Raw genomic sequence first — 26,941 nt, forward strand, 5'->3', positions numbered from 1 at the left:
GGGCCAGCTATCAGCCTGCCTGTTACGCTCTGATCATCTAAGATCCCTACAATGGATGGAGGCAGCTTAGGCTCCGGCTGGGAGCTTTGCTACACTGGCTTTTTTTTTAACTGGCCATATTTTTTCCCTGGAACACTTTTAGGATGTTAGAACTTCCAGTCCTTTCTCAGCAAAGTCTCTTTGTAAAAAGCTGGACTCAACTGAGTCTAGCTGACTTCATTAGAAGTCCTTTCATGTGCTCTAGACATCTCTTTTGGGTGGCTATGTGTATGGCCCAGTGCCAGGTAGCGAATTATTGAGTATTCCGTGACAAATGAGACATTTTACCAGTGCTCTCCCTTCCCTCTCGAAGGGCAAGGACGCACTAAGGTCAATAACCCAAGCAAGGTGTCCCTACACAAGCACACAGAAACTTACCCAGATGAAATGAGAGTCCGGGATTCACAATGCATGTGTCTGACTAGTGTGAGACCAAATGGCTTGGCACGTACAACTTGAAACGTGGAACCCAAAATTAGACGGCGATGACTCAAGTTTAATATTATCTGTTGATAGAAGCACATGTACCTTCTTCCTTCGGAGAGCCATCTCCAGAACTTTCTGATACATTTACTGGTAAGCTTCTTCGCAAGGGCTGACTGAGGAAGGAGGTAAGGGCAGGGCTGAAAAAAGGGCTTCAGTGAGGAAAGAGACACCAATCCTTGTCCCTTCAGAGCCTGTATCCAAAGCCAAACTCAAAGAAACCAAAGGGTAAGTTGCCCTTTCAGGATTTGGATCCAAAGGCTTTTCCACAGTCATTTATTAGTTGATGGGGTAAGAAGGTAAATTTGTTTTTATACCTTCCCACCCACGGCAGCGATGCCTGAAACTCCTTGGTAGGGATTTGTTTTTAAGATTTTATTTTCAAAGAATCTCTAGACCCAATGTGGGCCTTGAACTCAAAACACCGGAGTCAAGAGCCACATGTTCTATCAACTGAGCCAGCCAGGCACTCCCATAGTAAGGATTTTGATATGGGAGCCTAAGATCTAAGACATGAGACATGTGCCACTCTTGATTTAACTGTAGGAAAATCTTGGAGAGATTTCTCCTTTTCACAAGTCCTCTTTTAAAGCCAAAAGCTCTGAGAAGGAGAAATATATTGTTCCAATTCATACTAAGGAAACAGTGACTTATTAAATTCTCCCTCTGCCACCCCCCCATCCTCAGGAATATAGATGAGATGACAAGAATTAGGGTACCTGGGATAAAGGAAAGGAACTGAAAAGAGGCAGAATTATAAGAAGGGGTTCCATTTTTTAGATATTTATATCATTAACTGTTCTGTGCACAAAACATGTGTTACACTTTTTGACATTAACCTCAAGATAATTCCATAAAAGAATCTACAAAATAAGGAAAAATAAAATTCACAAAGAGTTGTTAAGTTGGGAATTTTTATAGACATTTTCCATATAATATTTGTAAGTCTGTTGATTCTTAAAAGAGGATCCAACTTTGACACAACGGAAGTAGCCCAGTCTCAGAACAAGTCTGCAAGAATGAGTATTAAATAGGCTCAATGGTTAAGCATCTGCCTCTGGCTCAGGTCATGATCCAGGGTCCTGGGATCAAGACCCGCATTGGCCTCTCTGCTCAGCAGGGAGCCTGCTTCCCTCTCTCTCTCTCCGCCCTTTTCTCTGCCTACTTGTGATATCTGTCTATCAGATAAATTAAAAAAAAAAAAGAATATCCTTGCTTTGTGTAATTATGGTCATAATAGCTATTTGAATTTAAAGTTTATGTTCTCTATTCTCAAAGTAATACATGGTTTGCTGCTCAGTATGGCAAATTGGCCATACATCAATCTTTTCTCACTTTCAAATCTCAATAAAATTGGTAATAAAAGAATAAATACATCTACAAGGATAAAGGGAGAAAAGGAAACATTGGCAGACAGAAGATTTCAACAATTTCTGGACAAAGTAGAGGAAGCCACGGGCTAAAAAGCACCCAGGGGGTGCTGCAGAAGAGATGGGAGCCTATTTGTTCCTTAGAACTGCAGGGAGTCTCAGGACTTGAGTGGGAGGAGGTAAGGTGAGGCAGAGGGAATTAGTTGAACACCAGGGAATTCATTGAAATTGTACATACAGAGTAATTTAATTTGGGGCTCCCTCCCTTCTCCTAATGTAAAATGCTGGCCTTTGGATATTTGCTCCTCAAGCAAAAAAATTGTAGAATTTATCCTCTAAAAAAACTAAATGAGCTTAGAGGAAAGAGAACCACATCCTGATATTCAGGGGACCCCAGGAAAAAGAGTGGCTCACATTCCAGTTGTCTAATTTCCACATATCCCAGCCACATACCCAAGCTTCTACCAGGCAAGTATGAAAAGCCTGTAACATGAATGAGAGATGGAAGTAAGCAGACAGAAGGATGGAAACCTGGTTGAAAAACAGAATGCAGGGCATAGAGGGAAGATTTTTTTAAAAATCCAGTTAGCGGGGCACCTGGTTGGCTCAGTCAGTTACAGCCTCTGCCTTCGGCTCAGGTCGTGATCCCGGGGTCCTGGGATCGAGCCCTATGTCTGGCTCTCTGCTCAGCGGGGAGCCTGCTTACCCCTCTCTGCCTACTTGTGATCTCTGTCTGTCAAATAAATAAACAAAATCTTAAAAAAAAAAAATCCAGTTAGCATGCACAGAGAGAGGAAAACGGCCAAGTTATTTTCAACGTAGAAGTCCGTGTTCAGCTAATCAATTGTAAAGACGAAATAAAGGCATTTTTCCAACATGCAAGAACTCCTAAAAATTGCCTTCCGAACACCCTTTTTAAAGATGCCACTGGTGATGAAAAACAAAAACAAACAGAAAACCCCAGCTAAACAAAGGAGTAAATCCAGAAGGAGGGAGGCATGGGATCTAGGACAAAGTGGGTCCAGACTGGGAGAGCAGTTAAAAGATGTTCTAGGCGAATCACTGTGCAGCTGAGAAGCCAATCCATATTGAGAAAGAAACTAGCAAACTCCAGAAGAAATGTTTCTAAGGGAAAAGGATTTAAGAACAACTGATATCATGGAGAGAAAAAAAATATGTATATATATATATATATATATATATATATATATATATATATGTATAGCAAAATGTGCAAGTGAAAAAGACAAGGCACTTAATTAACCACAGATAAAACAAAAGACTGTCTAAGAAAAGGAATTCTATTATGTAACTTGGATCTGCAAGGAATAATATTTTTTTAGTAAACATAGCTTAGGGATTTAAAATGCTACTTTGGGGACACCTGGGTAGTTCAGTTGGTTATGCATCCAGCTCTTGATTTCAGCTCAGGTCATGATCTCAGGGTCCTGGGATCAAGCCCTGAGTCAGGCTCTGCCCTCAGTGGGGAGTCTTGAGGATACTCTCCCTCCCTCCGCCTCTGTCTCTCCTCCTGCTTGAGCTCTCTCTTTCCATCTCTCTAAAATAAATAAATAATCTTTAAAAACAATTGGAATGCTAATTTGAAAAAAAAAGAAAATGAAAGACTACCGTGAGTGGATAAGGAGAGAGGAATAATGGACAGGGCAAATGCCATATCTTCATTCATTCCAGGAGGCCATCAATAGATAATTTCTAAAATATAAATTAAGAAATAACAATATGAACATACTATTTATTGATAAGGTAAGTTCTTTTTTTTTTTTTTTTTTTTTTTGGAAGATTTTTTATTTACTTGACAGAGAGAGAGACAGCCAGAAAGGGAACACAAGCAGGGGGAATGGATGGGGGAGAAGCAGGCCTCCCGCTGAGCAGATAGCTGGATGTGGGGCTCTATCCCAGGACCCCAGGACCAGGACCCGAGCTGAAGGCAGACGCCCAGTGACTGAGCCACCCAGGTGCCCCTGTTTTTTGTTTTGTTTTGTTTTTAAAGATTTTATTTATTTGTTTGACAGACAAAGATCACTAGTAGGTAGAGAGGCAGGCAGAGAGAGAGATGTGGAGGCAGGCTCCCTGCCAAGCAGGGAACCCAATGCGGGGCTTCATCCCAGTAACCTGAGATCATGACCTGAGCTGAAGGCAGAGGCTTTAACCCACTGAGCCACCCAGGTACCCCCTTTATCTAAGATTTTATTTATTTGAGAGAGAGAGAGTACACACACAGTAGTGGGGATGCAGAGGCAAATGGAGAAGCAGAACCTGCTGAGCAGGGAGCCCAATGCAGGGCTCTATCCCAGGACCCTGGGATCATGACCTGAGCTGAACGCAGATGCTTAACCAACTGAGTCACCCAGGCACCTCAAGATAACATCTGTAAGAGCAGTTAAGAGTTAAAAATAGTTGTCTTTGGCTCTTTTTTTTTTCTTTATAGAGGGGGTTCAGCAGAAGGAAGGGGAAGAGAGAATCTTAAGCGGGGTCCACGCCCAGCGTGTGGAACACTACATGGGACTCGATCTCATACACCTGAGATCATGACCTGAATTGAAATCAGGAGTTGGGAGCTTAACCAACCAAGCTACCCAGGCACCCTGTCCTAGGTTCTTTAGAATGTGCTCAGAGACATGTATGCCTAAGACATATGTGTAAAGGTGTATCTAAGAGTGCCAGTTGCCTGAATGAATCAGTATAGTGTTATTTCAGTGAAATGCTATATTCACGTTCACCGTCCTATGCTCTTACACACTCTTGAAAACGAAACACAGATAACAGTTGTCCTAGGGAATGAAATTGGAGAGACATGAGACCAGACTTCTTTTTCATTATGTCTTTTTGTTCTGATTGATTTTTTAAGAAGATTTTATTTATTGATTGATTTGACAGAAAGAGAGAGAGAGAGAGAGAGAACACAAGCAGGGGGAGAGGGAGAGTGGCAAGCAGAGGGAGAAACAGGCTCTCTGTTGAGCAGGGAGTCTGTCTCAGGGCTCGATCCCAGGACCCTGGGATCATGACCTGTATCAGAGGCAGGCACTTAACCGACTGAGCCACCCAGGTACCCTAGTTCTGATTGATTCTTAAAACTGTATTTCTAATATGATCTCCCTGATATGAGGAAGTGGTGATGCAACATGGGGGCTTAAGTGGGTAAGAGAAGAATCAATGAAACAAGATGGGATTGGGAGGGAGACAAACCATAAGTGACTCTTAATCTCACAAAACAAACTGAGGGTTGCTGGGGGGGAGGGGGTTTGGGAGAAGGGGGTGGGATTATGGACATTGGGGAGGGTATGTGCTTTGGTGAGTGCTGTGAAGTGTGTAAACCTGGTGATTCACAGACCTGTACCCCTGGGGATAAAAATATATGTTTATAAAAAATAAAAAATTATTTAAAAAAAACAAAAAAACCAAAAAAACTGTATTTCTATATAAATTTAATAAAATGTCATGAAATTTAAGTAAAAATATATAAAAATTTAGAGTAAAAATAAATGAATAAATTATAGGTAATTTGGAAAATATAGAAAATTATGTTTAAAAATTTTGTCCTTGTTTATATGCAGTCATTAATGTTAATTTTCTCCTTTTTTCTCTGCAATTTTAAAAATACTGATCATGGTGCACAACAATTTCATATCTTTTTGTTTACTTAATACATGTTTCACTTTCATATTATTACAAATTCCTTTAAACTTTATTTTCACTAGGTAAATAATCTGGTTATCAGATCATAATTTATTCAACCATCCCCCTCTTTTTTTTATTTTTCTCAATAGGCTCCACACCCATCATGGAGCCCAGCTTGGGGTTTAAACTCACAACCCTGAGATCAAGAGTCAGATGTTTAGCCGACTGAGCTACCCACATGCCCCTCAACCACTCCCCTCTTGAGGGCTAATCTTGTTTTCCATTATTCCATACATAGGGGTCTTTTTTTTTTTTAAGATTTTATTTATTTATCTGACAGACAGAGATCACAAGTAGGCAGAGAGACAGGCAGGGGGCGGGGGGGAAGCAGGCTCCAGATAGCCTGATGCAAGACTTGATCCCAGGACCCTGGAATCATGATCTGAGCCGAAGGCAGAGGCTTTAACCCACTGAGCCATCCATATGCAGGGGTCTTTAGTATCCAAGTATAACCTGACCCAAAAAAAGGCCTATTAAAGTGAACCCACTTTAAGTAGAATCAAAATCTCAAAGTAGTCAATAAAGTTTGATTTGGTCTTTCCTTAAAAAAAAAAAAAAAGAAATTGAGCTAAAAACTAGGAAAATATCCTATAATTACAACTATGTATTAATTCCTAAATTAAAAAGGAGGTTGTGTTTAGTTTTTCTGACAATATCTTGTGATAGTATAGTGACATCCTTCACATCATGTTTGACATTCCAATGAAATTACAGACAACACAATTTAGAAAAAAATATTATTTGAAGCATCATTAGTTTTCCCAAGGGCAGCTCCTCTAACATTTGAAATAATTTTTTCTGAAATGCTGATACTGTCACAATCTTTGTCATCGTCTGGTTTTTTTTTTTTTTTTTTTTTTTTTTTGGTAGCTACTTTAACTTTGCTGGATCCTCATTGGGCAATGAAAGCCTTTTCCTGTTGATTTGGGCACTTCTCCATCATTTTCATCAAGTTCATGAAATCTTACATTTTTAGTAAAATTTACATTATCATTTTGAATTTGGATTTGCATTTTATTTGCAGTGTATTATTAAATATCATTTAACGCTGACAGAGAAAAACTGACTTACAAAGACACTGATCTGTCTGCAGTGGTAGATTCCAGTATTAAGCAGGGAGAGATGTTTGAATAGGATATAATTTTATAAGAGATCAGTTATTGGAGAACTCTTTTGTATTATAACAATTTTGTTTATATTCACCACTTCGCTATGCAAGGGCAATACTGAATACTCAGAAAATTATTTTGCTGAAAAAAAAGAGACTAATGCTAACATAAAAATTAATAAAATCTTTTCTAAGTTTTGACATCATTTTTTATGGATTATCACAGATGGTATTTACTAAAGATGATATATGACTTCTTCATCTATCTATATTACCAAACTTTTTAAAAAAAGTATTAACATCCATTAACATCTTCATCAGCAGTCAAGGGAGTGACCATTATATAAAATTTGTATAAATTTTGTTTATCTTTAATTTTAAAAATATTTGTTAACTTGATAGTAAAAGAATGGTGTATCTCATTATTTTAATTTACTCTGTAGGATCTGAGACTATACATTCTAATTATTTGTTAATTAATTATTTGTGGTCCTTCCTGCATACTTTCTGGTCGAAGTCTTTACCCAGTTATCTACTGGGTGGAGTTTTAACATTCTTTTCACTATAGAGTTTGTATAAATCAACAAAAAAGATATTAGCACTTGTATTTGGTGAAGCTTTCCAGGGATTTTGCCTTTTAGTTTTGTGTTTTTATATGGAGAGAAATTTAAAGTGTAAAATGTTATGTCATCAAATTAGAGAGGTTGTCATCACCTTCTGGGATGTAAGTTCCATGAACGGGGTGGGAGGGCTCTCTTATTCATCAATGCCCAGACCCTAGTATAGTATAGTGCTCAGAAAATGTGTTGAAGGAATGAATGAAATCTGTCTTTTCCACCACTTAAAAAATTCCTCCCAGATACATGTTCACTTTAATTTTCTTTCATGTATTAGGCATTTTGATTCTTTAAAAAATTTATAGTTCTTTGGTTCCTCTGAAATGTGTTTTGTGTACAGTTGCATGGTAAGGCTGTGGTGTCATTTGAGTCTTACTGACTTAGGACAGTTTGCCTCATTGTTGTTATACCTGATACTTACAGTCACCAGAAATATGACCTGTAGATCTGGTGCAATATAGTATGGCCTATAGACACCCATTGAGTCACTCTAAACCTTTTGATAATGAGGCAAGTTATAAAAGATGGATACATATAGGTATGCCCTATATGAAAAGTAACCCATTGTGGGCACCTGGTTGGCTCAGTTAGTTAAGTGTCAGCCTTTGGCTCAGGTCATGATCCCAGGGTCCTGGGATTGAGCCCTGCATTGGGCTTCCTGCTCAGCAGGGAGCCTGCTTCTCCCTCTCCCACTCTTCCTGCTTGTGTTCCCTCTCTCCCTGTCTCTTTCTCTCTGTCAAATAAATAAAATCTTTAAAAAAGAAAAGTAGTCCATTCAAATTTCTTAATCATTCATGCATAAAATCTCCAGGAGCAACCCATTAAAAGACCATGAAAAAGTAAATGACCATGTGAATGCATATCAGATCACTACATGTTTTTTAGTTGTAAAAAATACATTAACTTTGGATTTGAAGATCCTCTAGGATCATAAGTGCCTGAAGGCCTCTCAGCTATTCTCCCTTGTTAAAAAACACAGCAGCTTGGATGCTCAGTGTGTGGCTCAGTGTGTTAAGCATCTGGCTCTTGACTTCAGCTCAGATCACGATCTCCTGGTCATGATTTCCAGGTTGTGAGATCAAGCCCTGTGTCAGGCTCCACACTCAGTGGGGAGTCTGCTTGGGATTCTCTCTCTCTCTCCCTCTGCCCCTCCCCCTACCATGTGTACACACTCCCTCTCTCAAATAAGTAAGTCAATCTTAAAAAAATAAACAAAAAACCAAACCAAACCAAACCAACAACAACGATAAAAACCCGCAGTCTTCTTGTTTGTGTTACGGATTCAATTGGTGAATTATGTTTTGTCCCCAAAGTGTAGGTAGCTCTCAAGAGAAGCTGTTGGTAAGGGATCTGTTGGGTTGGAAAATATTTTTTCATCTTCAAATTATCAATGTAAGGTTGTATAGTCTTTGGCTATTTCAGTTATTGTTGAAGTAATAATAATTGGTTATGGATCGGCACAACTGTTTTGTTCACAAGACTGTGAGGAAGATACTTACGTGAGTATTTTGGGATAGACGCCAGAAGTCATGGCCCATCATAAATAAAAAGGGCCTTTTTGCACCCATGAAAAGAATTGTATTGGCAACTTCTGCCACCTTTCAGCACCTTGATTATAATGACCAAGCTCCACAAATCCCAAGACCTAAAGGTACAGTTGCTTCATAGTGGGATTGTTTTAAAGAGGAGAAAACTGCAACAAATCCCGATCATTCTCAACCAAGGGAATTGGACAAAGTAACACTTGTCATTTATGGTTTCTCCTCCCTTTACCCTTCCCTTTATTTAATTGATTTAATTGCTCTCATAAATGAACCAAATAAATCTCTAGATCCACCAAAAGATTGCATAGATTTTGTTCCTTCTTGAATGTGTTTCCAAGTGTGGGCGTTAAGGACATCAGAGATTCTGCACAACTTCTTTGAATATACTGAGGACAATGATGACTTTACTTAATATTCCCATTAGTGTACGGGGACTAAGGAAGATTCTGTTTTTTCCCAGCCTTTTCCCCCCAGTATCTACTAGGCATGTGGTCTGTACGGGACCAGTGCTTCTCTCGTCTATTGTTGGTGGCAGCATAGACAATACAACCCCTTGAAAGGTAATTGGGCAATATGTTATCTTGTGGCCTGCTGCTTATATTTTGAGAAAACCCTTCTAAAGTAATAATCTTGTGCATAAATAATTCATCTATACAAAGATATCATGAAGGGATTACTCTTAAAAACTAGATGACAATAGCAGCAATGTAGGAAGAATTATGAGTGCAAAAAGCAGGAAAGGCACCAAAATCCACTTAGTAGCTGTGCTGAGGTGTTGTGATTACGGGCGGTTGTTTACTTCCTTTCTTTTCCATTGCTTTTATAGTTTTTGAAAGTACAAGTTTTAGAGGTCAGAGAAGAGGCAGGATACTTGGGTGGCTCAGTTGGCTGAGCGACGGATTCTTGATTTTGGCCCAGGTCACAATCGCAGGGTGGAGAGATCGAGCCTGGCATAGGCTGGCACCCAGCATGGAGCCTCCTTAGGATTCCCCTTCTCCCTCTCCCTCTGCCCTTTCCCCCCACTCATGAGCACACCCTCTCTCCCTCCTAAAAAAGAAAAAGAAGAAGAAGTCAGAAAAGAGGTAGCATTAAAAAAAAAAAAAAAAGAACAGAGGTAGTAGTGTCTGAGAATAAGTGCCATCAAAATAGTCAACATAAAAATATTTTGTTACTTAAATAAAAACAGCGCCACTTACTACTACTACTTAATTAGGACTCAGTCATTCACATGATTTGGGACTTCCAGTGATTTGCTGAGCAGATTCTTTTTTTTTTTTTTAATATTTTATTTGTTTATTTGACAGCTAGAGAGAGAGCACAAGTAAGCAGAGTGGCAGGGAGATGGGGAGAGAGAGAAGCAGGCTCTCTGCTGAGAGCCTGATGCGGGGCTCGATCCCAGGACCCTGGAATCATGACCCGAGCCGAAGGCAGCCGCCCAACCAACTGAGCCACCCGGGCGCCCTGCTGAGCAGATTCTTTACAGTTATTAATTCTTACAGTTGTATATAAAGTGAAAAACAAGACATGCACACCGTTCCTGACAGTAGAAATAAAATCTTAAGAATATCAAGTGAAAATGAGTTTCTTTTATTTGATGTCAGAAATATTTCAACATGTTTCTGTATTTCTTAAAACCTGACAAGCCTATAAAGAACAAGGAAAGGATTAGATAAACAGGAAAGAGCCTGTAGAGATAGGAATGAGCGTTATATGATTTGTCTGTTTTAGTCACATTTAATAGCATTTTGAAAAGGGGATAGCAGATCTGTGCCATACTCTCTGCATTAAGACTAGCACCCTGAAAGACTGCTGAATCATTCCAGCTGCTTTTGCATTTACCAAATTAGTTCAATTAAAAACCTAAGCTGATAGTTTGAAATTCCACAAGGAATAGAAAAATAATTAGTAAACATGGTCAGATTGAATCAAGCCAAACATAAACTGATTTCTGCTTGAATGGAATCTGAAAGATGATTAAAGCAGGTCCCAGTCTCAATCTCCTCAAAGATGAGTTCACTGGTAGGTAACATTTTTGAAAAATATAATCTTTAAAATATAGCTACAGATGTACTAGGATTTTTTTTTTTTTAATGAAAACATATCCTGGCAGTTTTTCTTTCTAAAAAATTTGTGCAACTTTTTTAGTGGTATTAACACCAGGAGAGTCATATACCCCTGTTCGGCTGCAAGTGTAAAGAATTTCCTGCTCTCCTTTCTTATAACAGTATCTTGACTGGGTAGAAGAAAAAGAATGTAATTGGTAGGATTTTTTTTCAGTTGCAAGTGACAGAAGCCCATCCTGGCCTGGCTAAGCAAACAATTAAAACATAAAAGTGGGGTAGACTTTATTGGTGCACACAGACTCTAGGACTTTTGCCACTGATTTACTTTCCTCTGGATGTTGGGCACACTCTGTTTATGAGCTGGGCAAGAAGACCCATGAGCAGTCCCAGGTGCGCACCTGCCTGCCTAGCCACCTGCGTGTGAAAATACAGGCTCTTTGGATTGGCCAGGCGACAGTCACGTGTCTGCGCTGGGCCAATTCCCGCAACCAGGAGTGGCCGGCTTTGCTGAAGTTCCTGTGGGCAAGTACCGCCTTAGATTTCTAAGGCCGGTGGGGCCGTGGGATCAGGTAGGAAAGGAAGGATGGGTCCGGTGAACACCTACAGCCATGCTGCATTGCCCCGGGGTCCCCAGTAGGTGCATTCCTGTAAAAGTTGCGTGTTTATGGTGGGCAGGTTGGTGATCACTGAGTGTTGCCTGCCCACCGGCCCACGCCGGGAACCCCGGACTGCTGTGGTTTCTCACTCGGCTGGAGTAAACAGTACCGAGTTCACTCGGCAGGAGTAAACAGTACCGAGCTACACTTAAGAGGTATGGTCAATTCCTAATTTCGCAAATGTGAATAACTTTTGGCCTGAAAGTTTTGCGTCTACCCTACTCAACAGCACACATGTCTCCTTTCTCTCTCCTGTGAACCTGTAGACCAGCGGTTACAGAATTCTAGAATTTCTTGAGTTGCAGACGCTCTGCCACAGGCCTCCTCCTGAATTCCCAGACAGGCAGCTCTGGCTTGTCTCTGTGCCCACCTCCACACACAGGAGTCTGCTGTCCCTGCTGGGGCACCTATTTTCTTTTGGGGGGAACGTGTTCCAGCTATTACATGCATGTCGCCAAATTTAGGGGAGATCCTTTTACCACCCCATCTAATAATTTCAATTTATGCTGCTTATTACTTGTGTGTTACAGGTGTATAGGTAGACATTTGGGGCCATACATTTTATTTCTGACCTTTTCTCTCTTCAAGGGAAAGAGAAGTTGTACCTTGGATCAATGGGGACAGACTTTGTGCTTTTCCTAGGTTCCCTTTAACTTTGTGATTTTTAAAGAAAAATAGTTTTGAACTGAGTGGTGATACCTCCCAGCCGTGAGAAGCAAGGTCAGTAACTGGCTCTCGATTCCACAACCCAGGTGCTCAAGTGTGTTGTAGCCCTCATCCAGCCTCAAGTTCTCGACTGTTACATGAGCACTGGTGACCAGAGTGGGTACTGAGCTAGAGACAGGGCAGGGATGGGCAGCTGCCCTGGCAGTGGCGAGGGAGCCAAGGGAGCCAGCAGTGGGCAGCCATGGAGCCAGCTGGAGACGTGCCCCCAATCCCGCAAACCCAGTTTGCAGAGGCGGATGGTTTGCAGAGATTGGAAATACAAGGGTGACATTGAACATTTTACACATTGAACATTTTATGCAGTTAAACCATAAATGGTTCTTAGTGTTAATACACGTGTAAAAACCAGTGAAGTGGTAACTGTCTGGAGAAAATTGAATTTCAGTTCCCTAACTTTTTTTTTTTTTTTTTTTTTTTTTTTGACAGGAGCCTATGCACTTTTTATTTTATTTCTGCAATGTGGTGAATTTGACTGAATGGTTAAAATGAATGGCATCTTCCTCCCTGGGTAGTTTTCCCTAACCTTTCCTATTACATCTTCTGTACAGACCCTTCCTCCAGCCCTTTGTCCTGGAAACTCCACCCCCTCCTTACTCATTTGGTCTTAGCTCATTTGTACTTCCTTAAGGGATTCTCGGGCCCGTGAGTGTACCCTCTTACATGCTCTCCCACAGCATCCTGTATGCTCCTTTGTGTCATATGCCACATATTTGTCATGTTTTTGGCATGGCATATATATATATATATTCCCTGCTAGAATGTAAGCCCCACGGGAGTAGGGAACATGTCTATCATGTCAATTAAGATTGAGTTCTGCTGCTAGAAACAGAGACCCAAATAACATTATAAACGGGAGAAGAACGGATTTCTGCCTTGTATAAATTTCCTGCAGTAGGCAGTTCCGGGCTGGTGGGGCAGTCCAGCAGCATCGCATTTGTGCGTGCTGCTCTGCTAAGTGTGGCTTCCGTTCCCGAGGTCCCAGAGAGCAGAGAACATGGGACCAACCAACCAGGGGGCAAAAGGGTGAGGCAGATGGATAAGCTGCCCTCTCCATAGGGATGCTCTGAATTCATACACACCTCTTCACCTCTGTCCTATAGCCAAGAAATTAGTCATCCAGTTACACCCAGCTTCAGGGGAAGCTGGGAAATGTAACCTTTGTGCTCAGTAGACATGCGCCCCTTAAAAATTATTCTAATACTTAAGGATAGAATGGATATTGGGAGACTTACAGTGGATAATGGACTTACAATGGACAATGGATATTGGGAGTCGGGAATTATTCCCGACTCCCAGCACACCGTGGGGTGTACTATATAATGACCGAATGAAGAAATGAGCTGAGCACTTATGCATTCATTTACTAGGGCTACCATTACAAACTGAGGGGCTTAGACAACAGAAATTTATTGTCTCCCATTTCTAGAGGAAGTGCAAGATGGACATGCTGGCAGTGTTGATTCCTTCTGAGTGCTGGGAGGGAAAGTATCTTCCATTCCTCTCTCCTAGCTTCTGGTGGTATGCTGGCAATCTTTGGCCTCCCTTGTTTTGTAGCCCTCCACCTTCGTCTTTGCATGGTGTTTTCCCTGTGTGCATGTCTCTGTGTCCTAAATTCCCCTCTTGATGAAGGATAGCATTTTATCGGATTAAGGCCCATCCTAATGGTCTCATCCTAAATAATTACATCTGTAAGGACCCTATATCCATAGAGGGTCACATTCTGAGGTACTCGTAATTCAAAATTGACAGGAGCTGTGAGTTTTGGGGGGACACCATTCAACACAATAAAAATGTGTAGGGTTTGTGGATTTTGAGGGAATCACAATTCAACACATAATAACTTGGGATAATTGCACCTACCCTTGCACAGTCTTTCAGAGGTACCTGGAATTTTGCTGCTCTGGGATGCCCCAGAGTGATACACCTCTTAGTTCCAGAGCAGTGTGACGTAGGTGAGCCAGTCCCACTCCCCCAGCCCTGGAGGAGACGTGGGCTCGATGTAGGCATGGCAGGGCTTACCAAAGGCCTACAGTGGTACTGAGAGTTAATGTCCATTGGGAAGCTCCTTCATGGTATGACAGCGTCCTAGGAGCACTCCAGAAAAGTCAGTAGGGCCCATGCATTCTGAGCCCTTTGTAGTAAGTAGAAAGTGGCTGCCCTTGGCACCATCCCATGGCCCAGAGATCACACTTAGCCCTTGGCACAGACCGGAAACAGTGGGACCTGGTGTAGAGTCTTGAAGCCAGGCAGTTAGCTCAGCCCTCCCTCAGGTCTGTCCTCGCTCCTTGCACCTTTTGGGATAAAAAGAATCCCTCCCTGGACTATAAGCTCCTCTGAGGTTGAAGGTAGTATTCTATTTATTTGTGCCATTCCTGTAGCCCCCGTTGCTTAAAGTGGCTCTTGAGTAGAAACTCAATGACTTTTTCAAACGGAAGAGAAAGATAATTATCATCTTGTCAGGAGGGTTGAGATGTAATCACACCCCAAAGCAGAAGAGTGGGTAACTATGAAAGGTTTCCTGTAGTTTATTTTGGAAGAAGGTCCTGGGACTCTAGGAAGGTGACAATTCTGTTCGCTCTTGGCTCCGAATGTCAGTGGTCTTTGAAAGGTGTAGCTTCGGGAAACCCAGAGTTGCCAAATCATGACCCTGACCAAAACAAGGGTTAAGAAATGGCTCATCTGATTGGTGTGAGAGGTGCTTAGTACTGCCTGATGGACCTGGGAGCCGCCCTTCACCCATGCATCCCACATAATGTGAACCAAAGCTCCAGGTCATGCTCATTGATCCCCAGTAACTGAGGGAGTAACCCTCCTAACCAGTCAAATATTCTTGTTTTAAACACCCTCCCATCGATCTGGATCCATTTTCTCAACCCACATTCTGAGCCATGCTGGGTGTTCCCCTTCCCCCCATTCCTGCACTGCCCACTCACGTTTACCTCCAAAGTAGGGAGTCTGCCGAGCTGCCGCCCGCCCACTGCAGGATGTTGGCCCAATCGTTAACGTTTCACTTAGAACATTCCTGTGGCTTCTGGAATATGAATTTGGGCCTCGATCCACTTCCCTAATGTTGCCTCTTTGAAAGATTGCATCAGACACATGCGGGGCAAATAGCATGCAGTCATTTCTTTCTGCCCCAAGTCTTAAGCCCTTGGATTTAGATAACCCAGCCCCCAAGCCTGTATAGGGAGGCTGCTGGGTGGCACAGGCCTACATCAGTGCTTCACCAAACCTGGCACCTGGACTCCGAAGGAGCTCATGATTTGGAAACTCAGAAAGGGAAGCCACATCAGGCTTGGGGGAACGGGGCCATGCAGTGGCATTTCTTAGCCATCCTTTAAGGGGTTGCTGTAGGCATAGAGTCAACGGTAGCACACCTAGCAGCATCTTTTGCTGCAGCGACCATTCTGATGTGAAAGTACTGCGGTTATTATGGCCAAACCGAGGGTGGAGGATGTCGCAGCGACTGTTCCTATCGGGTTCCCCTGGATTTCTATGCTTTGGCTTTTATGGCAGCTCAGATTTCTCCTGCAGGAGTGTACAGGTCAGTCCACACAGAAAGCCTCACCCCCGTAGTGATCTCTGTCCCACGTAGGCATCAGTTTCAAAGTATTACTGTTTTCATCTCTGCCATGAGCTGTAGAATTATGAGGCGTATCCATCCCTTGATTTTTCCGACTTGCACTTGACTGTTAATAACAGACTCCATCCACGGAGGAGTAATTGAGAATGGCAGCCCCAATGACACGGCTTTGCCACCCACGGGAGGGAACAAGGGAAAGCCTGGTTCTGAACTCACTCGGTGGGTCTGCAGCTGGGCACCTGTTCGCTGTATCTGATGGGCTCATTTGCAGCCCAGCCTTACCTACGAGAAAGGTCTCACAGGACACGGTTCTCTGTTCTAGCCTTATTGTATATTTTATCTTTCTTTCCTTTGCTCATTTTTCACATTCGTTTATCTATACGATAGGTGTAATTTTTTTTTTCATATCTCAAGAGCGCTCAAGTCCATTGTAGAAAACTTAGAAAATGCAGGTAAGAGGAATAGTTCTTACTATTCTTATGATAAAAGAAGTTCTTTTTAAACAACATCTTGCCACCTGGGGAAAACAGCAAACATTCCATTCCCCATGTTTTTGGGCACATTTTTTTTTAAGTTTGCATTTGCACTTAACAGTATTTGGGAGTAGCTTTATGTCTGTAACAATTCATCACTAGACAGCTGGATGGAATAATCACGATGTATTTACCCAGACACACATTATTGGTGATTTAGTTGATTTCCAAATACTTGCATCCATTCTCAATTGTTTTCTTAAGACGAACTCCTAAATGTGGGACTTGCTGGGTCAGAATAATAAACATACATCCTCTCTTTGTACTGTAGAAACTTTAGACGTATAACCACACAAACACAATCCTCCAGCGAGCCCCCGCGTACCCATCTAACAATTGTGGCTCCTGGTCAGTGTGTTCTCCCACCCACTTCCCCTAGTCCCTGCATTATTTGAGAACAGGTCCCAGACATCATGCAGAATGACTCATTTCTATCAAATAGTATAGGTATTTTAAAATGGGAGAGAAAGGGGCGCCTGGGTGGCTCAGTGGGTTAAGCCACTGCCTTCGGCTTGGGTCATGATCCCAGGGTCCTGGGATCGAGCCCCACATCGGGCTCTCTGCTCAGCAGGGAGCCTGCTTCCTTCTCTCTCTCTCTGCCTGCCTCTCTGCCTGCTTGTGATCTCTCTCTGTCAAATAAATAAATAAAATCTTTAAAAAATAAAATAAAATAAAATAAAATGGGAGAGAAAGAGTAAACTGCCAAAAAAAATAAAAATAAATAAATAAGAGGTTAATGTCTTGTGCACATGATCCACTGTGATGTTTGGGCCCTTTCCATTTTCCCTGCTGTATGTGGGCTCAGGACTCTTCATTTGTCTCTTGATTCCTAAAGCAGTCTGGTAACCAGCCTCCTTTCTCTCCCTCTGGATAGGTCTAGACATTTACAAGCCATTTCATATCTTACCAAATTGCCCTCCACAAAAGCTAAGCAAATTTGTGCTTGCACCAGAATCATAGAGGAGTGTCCATGCTGGTGGTTAAGATTTGGGGGTTCTCTTCTTTCTTTACTTTTCCCTCTTTTTCCTTCCCCTTTCTTCCTTTTTCTTTCTTTGTGAATTTTTTAGACCCAGAAACAAGAATCATATCCTTATTATAATGAAAATTTATTTGGTTATTAATGAGGTTAAAGCCCCCCCATTTCCTAAATGAATAATTATATTTCCTCTTTGTGAATTGCCTTTTACTAATTTTTCTATTAGAATGATTGTCTTTTAAAAATTGTGTTCATTTTATGTGAATATCATAGCGTTGTGCTTTTGTCAGCAAATCGCTATAAAGACTTGTTTGGACTAAGATAACACATACTATACTCCTACGAAAGAACACGTGAGTTCTAAGAAGCTAACAACTCAAAGCAGCAGTCGTTATTAATATTCTGAAGGACAGGGATGGAGTGGGGTGTGCCAGTGTGGGATGGCGGGTCCAGGAAGGACCAAGGGGGGCTTTTACAGGTCACTTAAGCCTCAGTCCCAGACACTCACAAGGCAGGTAAAGCAGGTAAAGCAAGTATTATTCCCACTTGACAATGGCTTGTGCTAGGGCACACCTTCGAAACTTCCAAGCCCCAGTCTAGGGACTTTTCTACCCTATCACAAGTGATCCATATGTTTATTTGTGGAAGGTCAATAAAGCATTAAAATATAACAAATATTAGTAATCATAAAAAACTCTTTTTCTCCCCCCTATAGCGTGAAGGCCCAGGACCGGGTCATTATGACTTGAAAATACCTCCAGTAAATTCTGTTACTTCCTGTTTTCAATCCAAAGTACCTCGATTCCTGCCCGCTTGTTCTGTAAGTACTCTAAAAGATGATGTTTGTAGGTTTTGTGATTGGGGTTGGGGAGGGCAGTGGGCTTTGGGTTAAAGTTCTAGACAATTCTAATATGTATGTATATGTGTGTGTATACACACACACACACACACACACACACACACACACATATATATACACAAATAATTGCTGGTCGAGGTGGGAAAGAACGTGGAGCTCAAAACTCTGGCAAGCCCCCTGGGCTGTTTCAGGCTCAGAGGGACTCCAGACACAAAGATGGGGGCCGAATTTGGGGTCCAGTTGACAACATCCAGTATAGTAATTAGCTATCAGTGTTGTGACCTGGCTGCTCTGTGGGAACCTGTATCTAACGAACTGAGGCAAACAGTGGGCGGTGGCTGACCCCATCCGCGTACAGTTCTTTGTGTATATGGTTTTGGGAGAGGCGTGTGTGTGGCTTCAGAGCAGAAACATTATTATTGAACCAAAGGAGACCAATATGGCCTGAATGGTCATCCTGCCCCTAAGAATTCAGGAAAGACAGCAAAGGGGGTCAAGTCCCCAGTGTGGCACGGGTACATGGCGGCAGCGTTTGAGCCTCAGAGACCTAGAGAAGACCCAAGAAAAATTGCAAAAGCACTACATGAAGCTTATGAATGGTGGCTAGTTTTCTTAAAAAATTCCTGACAGTTTTAATTCCCATGGCCTTGTTGTTCCCCATCTGCACCCCAACTGGAAAGTCCCCAGAACTCACTGGTATGTAACCTTACTGAAGGTGCTTGGGGAGACAGAAATACAAGTTCTGCCTATAAGAAAATGGGCCCATCCCCATGGTTCAAGGAAGGGTGGGTGTCCCAGGCCTGTGTCATGAAGATCTCTCTCCAGAGCTACCAGCTCTGGTGTGGGGTTAGTGTGGTCTTTATCTGGAGGACTACTGGGGAGTCCCTGTTGGTAAAATTAAAAACAGACCCGACAGCAGGAGGTGGTGGGTCCCTTCTGTAGATCTTAGGACACTAGTGGCATTAGCATGATCCAGACACAGACTTCTGTCCAAGCTCCCAAGGCTGAGCATCTTCAGGAAGCTGGAGTTATGCTAACCAAACTCCCAGGAAGCTGATAGAAAGGCCAGAAGGTGCGCTTTACGAGTAATTTACAAGTGTCCAGTCAGGCAGGCTTGCTCGGAGCCACTTGCTCTATAGGGTGTCTCCCCTTATAGGAAACTCTTCACTGAAGCCAAGGACAATCCAAAGTTTGCTCAGTGACAGTGAAATCAGGGCTGGGGGATAGAGCCGGGTGTTCTCAAGGTCTGAGAGCCAGCACGGGTAGCCTCCTGGGGGGTAGCCTTGTGAGACGGAGGCCCACAGACCTGCTGTTCTGTGGTCTGGTTTTCCAGGACTCCACCCGCATGTTGCTTCCTCATTAATAGCACTAATAAAGGCTTCAGCTTCCTTTGACATCTGGCCAGGACTTGATTAGATTTCCAGGCTGCTCCTCCGCTTTCGGCAGAGGAGACATCCTGTCACTGACCGCAGCTTCTGCGGGCAACTGACCGCAGCTTCTGCGGGCAACTGACTTCATCCACTCAAGCCTGACCACCCTGTCCCACTTCCAGGGTAATCCTATTTCCACCCTCTCTCTCTCCTGGAGAGATAACACACTGCAAAGAAGGATGGAAATGACAAGCCCATGATAATAGGGAATAATAGTAGTGCTGGTAGCTAATGTGCCGAGAGCTGTTGCTGCCAAACTGGGGCTCTCCGCCCTGGAGGGCCTCCAGCAAGCCTCGTTACCTCCTGTCTTGGGTGAGGCTGAGGAAGCACAGGGCCCAGGGTCACACAGAGCCATTGGTGGTGAGACTGGGACTCGAACTCAAGCCTGTCTGACGTCAAAACCCTTCCCTGGGCCCCCCACACACAGACACTGATGCTTCACCAATAGACCCGAGATAAAATCCCTTCAGGCGTCCAGAATCTGTACATGTCCCCTGGCATGGGAAATGCTGAACCAAGAAATCAAAGTCTTCGCCTGAGTCTATGGAAATGACATTGGTTGCATTCGATCACTGTAGAAGAGAATCTTCATTGACATCATTGGCAAAATGACTTTTTCAAGAATTTCATCCAAAGGAAAACATGGCTTTTAGAAATGAGAACTTGTAGATCCCTTGAGACTACTTTGGACCCTGGGGTCTGCAGACTTTGAGGTACAGAAACCCGAGTCTGGACTTTTTGAGGTCAACCACCTGGGTTCAGAGTCCATTTTCTCCAGTACCTTATCATGAGACTAGGTGCTTGGCTGGGGGATGACAATGGTGTTCCCAGGGACAGGAGCTGTCTGGGCAGAGTGCCCACTGAGAAAGTGTGCCTTGAGGGGCAGGTGGGATGTGAGCCCGCTGCCTAGCAAGCTCAGGCCAGTGTTTGCTTGTCTGCCCTTCTCTTGACACTTCTGGAGAACTGGAGAAAGCCATGGATGGGAGAAGGCCTCTGCTCCAAGGACTGGCTCCAAGTCAAGGGTGCCCCATTGTAGTTGGGCATGACCCTCATCTTCCCTAGTAGGGATTTGCTAGTGAGGGCTGAGCCCACAGCGGGACTCAGGGGGCCCCTGAGTGTTGGAGACATGGTCTCATCAGTCCCTGTTTTCTGTTTTGTTTTCAGAAAACCCCCGGCCCAGGAGCATACACATCTTCAGTGCAATTCCCCAAGCAGCCCCCCACCATAGCCAAAATGGGCCGAGAGAATAGCCTTTTCTTCAACAACACAATTGGCTTTTAAAATAAAACCATCTTGGCCCTCAGCTATTTTGAGTTTAGCAAGTGCTTCTGTTTAGAACACTCTGTTTTATGTTCTTTAGAAGGGTTTGACACAGAACATCATGGATTGCCCAGGCGACCCTCCTGCCCGCTTCTGTGGAATAGTCCCAGCATAATTTCCAGTTCACTCTTGAAAGTGTCTTGGCTTGAATAATAAAGTGTGTTCACTCTGTTTGTTGTCCAAGGATACATTCCAAGACAGTGCTCCTGGGCTCCTCCTGTGGCAGCTTGGAGAGACTCTGATGTGTCCGGGCTGTGCTCTGCATGGCCATGGGCATTAGGGCTATAGGACCTCACAGCCTCACGGATGTGTCCTTGGGGGTCAGCATTCAACCAAAGCTATGCTGGGTGTGCCAAGATCCCAGCAGGTGGTTCTTTCTCTCTCTCAAGTCCCTGAAAAGAATAATATTGATTCAACCCAATGGGTGTTTGTGGTTTTAAGTCAACAAAAATATTTGAGTATCTGCTCTGCGCCAGGTGTGCTGGGGTTGGGGTGCTGGGGGTGGGTTGCTTCACAGAAAGATGAATAAGGCATGTGACTGAGTTTGGGGAGGGCTATAGGGGAGACGAGGCCAGAGAGGGAATTTGGGGTAGTGCCTGCCTCCAGGAAGGCTTTGAAAGCTGTGCCATGTGGCTCTTCCAGTCCCCTTGTGTCTAAGCTCAGGGACTGCCCTCACGTGATGGTAGTTCTACTGGGAAGACAGTCACTCATCTCAGAAAGCCGTGAAGTCACTGGTTCTGGTGCACAGAGGAGGCCACAGGCAGGCAGAGCAGGGATGAGGCCCCGCAGCCATGAGCGGTGAAGGATGGCTGCGTGCAAGGGACCTGAGGGCTGAGAAGGGCAGAAAGGAGGGGCAAGAAGGTTGGGGGCAAAGACCCCTTGAGGGTGAAAGGCAGGGATAAACATTTGCTGGAGGGGGACTGAGGGAGCCTGGCCCAACGAAAGTGGGAGGTGCCATGAGGGTGGAACGGAGTTGGGCCGGGCTTGGTCTGAAGCCAGGGCCCCACACAGGCCTGTGTGCTGGGAAGACCTGCTCAGGCAGCCTCTGCCAGACACACCCCCTCGCATGACAGAGAGTATCTGGTTAGAGAGATTCCAGAATCATTAATAAATGGAGGGCATCGTTTGTTTTTTTTTTTTAATTAAAAAAACTAACTTTTAAAACAAAACTAAAATAAATGCTTATATTTTGTGTGGGTTTTTTTTTTTAAGATTTTATTTATACATTTATTTGAGAGAAAGAGAGGGCGAGAGGGCAAGAGAGCACAAGCAGGGGGAGCGGAGCGGCAGAGGGAAAGGGAGAAGCAGACTCCCCGCCAAGCAGAGAGCCCCACATGGGGCCTGATCCCAGAACCCTGGGATCATGACCCAAGCTGAAGGCAGATGCCAAACAGACTGAGCCACCCAGGCACCCCTATTTTGTTATATTTTAAAAGGAGAACCACCCCCATCTCTCTTCCCTACCTTATAAGCCTTACAAAAAGGGGTGTTGGAGGCAAAAAAGAGAAGGTTGTCATCTCACTGAATTTATTCAAATTTCTCATTTGTTGAAGAAACTCCCTGTGTTGCATTCTTTTAGAATAGAAAACAGGTACTTGTTAAGATCAGACGTGTCTCAGGGGTGGTGGCTGATCTGTTCCACTTTGATCAGAAGATGACTGCAGGGCAGAGAGTTCCAAATTTTATTCTCCAAGTGGGTCAGAGTCCCCTGCAGGGTCAGAAAGTAACAGCGGGCATTTCTGACAGAGGGGGTTTTCTCTAGGAAACAGTGGCTCAGGTTGCCCCAGTGCTCAGGGAAGCAGTTGGTTCTAGAAAGCGAGAGAGGTAAGAGGTGGTCTATGTCTGTGTGAGGGCTTGTGGATGAAAAATGAGAGGAACCTCTTTTATCCCAGCAAGAGGTGTAAGCACAGGGGTACCTCCCTGACAAGAGTGGGAGCCAGGGGCTGGCAGGAACTACCTCTCTGCCTCTGTCTCCCCACTGCTTCTCTCTCAGGCCTGCTTCTCCCTCAGAAGGCCGACCTTCACTGCCTCTTCACATGTATAGGTTGTAATGTGGCTGCCTCAGCCTCTCCTCACGTCATTTCCCAAGCCAACAACCTGAAAGAATGTCAGCAGCTCCTCTTGGTTCTAGGTTCCTGGGGGGAGATTTCAGTTGGCCAGCTTGGAACAGGGGTTGGCCCCCAGGCCCTTCAGCTGTGGCCAAGAGGGCCGGGACCCTTGTTGTGGACACAGCTCAGGGCCCCAGATGTGTGGCATGTGTGTAATTGGGGTCGAGGGCAGTTTCTTGGATTCTAGAAGGGAATGAAGACTCCTTGAGAATAAGGAGGGAAGGAAGGAGGTCTTCACCCACCTATAGGAACGGGTTGGAGAGGTTTACAGGGGCTTGGAGGTAAATCCACTGGGGAACAGTCTGCAGGGCCATCTGGATCCCCCTTGCATTTGGTTGTCATTCACCAAGCTTTGCTTTTGGCTCCCGTGACTCTGTCCATCTTTCTGGAGCTGGGACTACCTCAGCCTGGCCTGCCTTACCAGTCTTGCCATCGGCCTGTAAAACAACCCTCACCCTCCTCTGTGATTCTAGCTGGTGAGACTGTGACTCTACCCTGGGATATTGGCAGAGGGGCTGGTAGGAACGCAGTGGTGGGAAGAGCAATGTTTTACTTCTTTGGCATATTTCGGTATTTTTTATAGTAATTCCTACAAGGAGGCAGAGGCTTTCCCTAAGAGATCAGAGGAATTCCGGATGGCTTCTTCCTGCCACAGCCCCAAACTGAGATGGTATGTGAAGAGCAGGGCCTCCTTCTATTCTTTCAGGATGGAGAGACTGGACAGACCTGGGTTGACTTTGAGCTTGAGCTCTGAGATTGGGCTGTTCACATCGAGCAACAAGGGCTGTCGTGTGCATCAAATGACATGTCCAGAAGGGTTTAGAAAAGCCCTAGAGCACTGCAGATGAAAAGGACCACGGGGTAAATCCTAAGCCCCTCGTCCCTCCCCTATCGACTGCTGTGACCCAGCTTCTCGAGGCCCGTCATGGCTTGCCCGACTATCCTCTGTTCCTCTCCCCTCCCACCCACCCAGCCACATGCAGTTGTACTCTGAATTTGGCTTCAGCCAGGGGCCGTGGCTCTTTGTGGCTACAAATATCTTCTGCTGTTTCCATGTGAAATTCTCTCTCCATTAAGTCAAAGCATGTCAGAAGCCACAGCGCTGTGGGGGACAGCTCTTCCTCCTCCCTCTGTGCTCTTTCCTTTCTTCCTCACTCCCACTCCACCCCACCCCCATTGCTCTCTGGACCTACAGGGGACCCGTTACACACCTGGAGGCCAAGGGCCACAGGTTGCTTGGGAGCCAGGCCCTGCTTCTGGCACCATCTGTCACCTGCTTCATGCCCCTGACCTCAGTGCAGCACAGAGCTGCCTGGACTCGGGTCCCCAGGCCTGGGATTATTTTGAAAGCCCTGTTCTCTTGAAAACATAGTTCAAAATCTGTAAGGTCAGAATCAGTGGTTCTAAGCTACATTTTAGAATCCCCTGGGGAAACTTTAAAAAAATCTCGGTGCCGGCCCGTTCTCAGACAGATCACATGAAACTCTCGGAGGACTGGATTCAGGCCCAGTACTTTTTTTGTTAATACCTTCCCCCCAGCCCCAGGTGTCTCTGATGAGCAGCCAAGATTGAGGGCTGCCTCAAAGAAAGTATGAAGGCACCATCACCGGTGATCCTGTGCGAGGTCCCGGCTGTCTTCCCAACCCTAGAGGTTTAGGAGGAAGACAGGCCCAGCTCTGAAGAAGAGTACCATATTAGCTTCTGGCCGAGGCCTGAGGGGAGAGGATGGCACAGGCCCTGGTCAGTCTGGGTAAAGCTAGTATCAGAGTGTCATTGGGTAGAGCTTGTTCTGGGTAGAAAGGACCACAGGAGCCTTGAACCCTGGCACCTCTTACCAGCCTGACTCTGGGCAGGTCTCCTCACAGACCTTTGTTTTTGGCCAAGGGCAGGGTTGCAGGCATACAGAGCCTGTGGGTTGCCCAAAGGGTGGGTTTGGGCTTCTAGATTCAGGATCACAAGGGCTGGGTGGGCTTGTGGGGACCAGTGCCAGAAACACAAAGCCTGGTCTGGCTTCTCTGCAGCCTCCCCAGAGAAGAGACGATCCTGGATGGCAGGAGGAGCCAAGTCTATAACCGTGGAAGCTGGGAAGTTAGGGATGATGAATTAGCAAGGGAGGGGTGAGAGATGGGACCCGGAAGTTGGGAAAGAAGTATAGCCAGAGGTAGGGGAAGCCCAGGGGAGAACTTGTTAACCACACCCTTGGCCAAATCAGTGCTCAGGAAAACGTGTTACCCTCCTGGAGAGTGGTGGGGGTTCAGAGAGGCCCAGCCAGCAGCTGAGGAGGTAGCAGTGTGGCTGCTCTTTGTGGGAATGTGGCTTACTGCCTGAGAACTGTAGACCGGATGGTGGGCCCAGGCCCATCGACGCTGCATCTCTGGTCACAGGAGTGGGCTAGGCAGGGACAGGAGGCGGGGATTGACAAGGCATTCCATTCACCCAGGTGGAACTGAGAGGCCTAGAAGCAGGGCAGGGTGGGACAGCAAGGCGGTGTGCTGAGAGATGTTTGGGTTACAGTTGGAGCTCAGGGCTTGATGAGGGCTGGCTATTGCTCCCTCATCCTTTTTCAGAAGTCCCAGAGCTCAGAGGTCCTGCCTGGCAACGGACCTCTTAAGGTACGTTCTTCTTAAAGAGAAAGGAAGTTGCTGGGGAATCCCATGTTCAACAGGGCCAGAGAGGACACTTGGAAGCATGCCAGGCAGCGTCATGCCTGCTGAGGTTTCAAATCCCCACCCCGTCCCGGGCTGGGCATGGGCTCTGGGTTGCAGAGTACCCCTGAGCCCACATGCCCAACCCTGTGCCTCAGGGAGCTTTCACCAAACTGTCTGCCTTAGTTTCCTGTGCCTTTTCCCATAGACTTTGTTGCCTCAAACAACACAGACTTACTGTCTTATGGTTCTAGAGGTGAGAAGTCTCCAATCGGTCTCATTGGGCTCAAGTCAGGATGTTGGCAGGGTTCGTTCCAGAAGGAGCCTCCTCTGAGAGGCTCTGGGGGAAAAATGGTCTCCTTGTCTTTTTCAGTTTCTAGAGACCATCCACCTTCCTTTGCTCATGGCTTCTTCCTCAAATCACTCTACACTCCTGTTCCCAGCACAACCACTCCTGGCTCCAACCGTCCTGCTTTCCTTTCGTGAGGATCCCTGTGATTGTATTGGGTTCACCTAGATGATCCAGAAAATCTCCCTTTCTCAGGACCCTTAATCATGTTTGCAGAGCCCCTTTACCGCGTGGGAGAAGAGGGTGCCTGGCTGGCTCAGTCTGTAGGGCATGGGGCTCTTGATCTTGGGGTTGTGAATTCAAGCCCCACGTTGGGTGTAGGGATTGCTTAAAGAAATAAACATTAAAAATCTTTAAAAAAGAAAAAAAAAAAACATGTAGGAGAACATATTCCCAGGTTCTGGGGATTAGGACAGAGACAACTTTGTGGGGGACATTATTCATACCTTCACAGCATCTATCTAACCTTTAGCTGGGATAAGGGAGTGAGGCATTCTTCTGCCAGAAATACTCCCCGCAACCGCCCTTGGTGTGCTAATTCCAAGCACCCTTCCCCATCTTCCTAACTGGGGTGGGTGCCTCTTATTAATGCCCCAGCAGTCCTTCAAATACTTGCCTGAGGCCAGCATTGGACTGTGGGCTCCGGGATCATAGAGTCGGGACCTACTGGGGCATCAGGGAATTTCCCGGTGCCTGGCACAGCATTAGCAGTTAGTAGGTGCTCATTGAATATGCCATGTGCTTCAAGACACATAATTATCCTCTAGGAGATGGACAGGCTTGTATAAAATATGTTATGGAAGTTCCTTTGATTATTTTGGACCACAAAGAAT

The 26,941-nt window shown here is 44.8% G+C and overlaps 1 protein-coding gene across 2 annotated transcripts in view; it reads left to right on the forward strand.

Moving 5' to 3' along the window:
* STPG4 (sperm-tail PG-rich repeat containing 4) overlaps positions 1-21,413 on the forward strand; it is a 39,097-nt gene extending 17,684 nt beyond the window's left edge. The window contains exons 6-7 of one of the 2 annotated variants that reach the window (XM_032351842.1): positions 18,113-18,217; positions 20,851-21,413. In XM_032351842.1, the coding sequence (XP_032207733.1) occupies positions 18,113-18,217; positions 20,851-20,967 (222 nt within the window). In that variant the 3' untranslated portion in view covers positions 20,968-21,413. Of the gene's footprint in view, positions 1-18,112; positions 18,218-20,850 lie in introns of those variants that run through there. The other variant, XM_032351843.1, reaches the window with a different exon arrangement.
* The last annotated feature ends 5,528 nt before the right edge of the window (positions 21,414-26,941 follow it).

Source organism: Mustela erminea, chromosome 7, assembly GCF_009829155.1.
Source record: "Mustela erminea isolate mMusErm1 chromosome 7, mMusErm1.Pri, whole genome shotgun sequence".
In the NCBI taxonomy this organism is placed as follows: domain Eukaryota; kingdom Metazoa; phylum Chordata; class Mammalia; order Carnivora; family Mustelidae; genus Mustela; species Mustela erminea.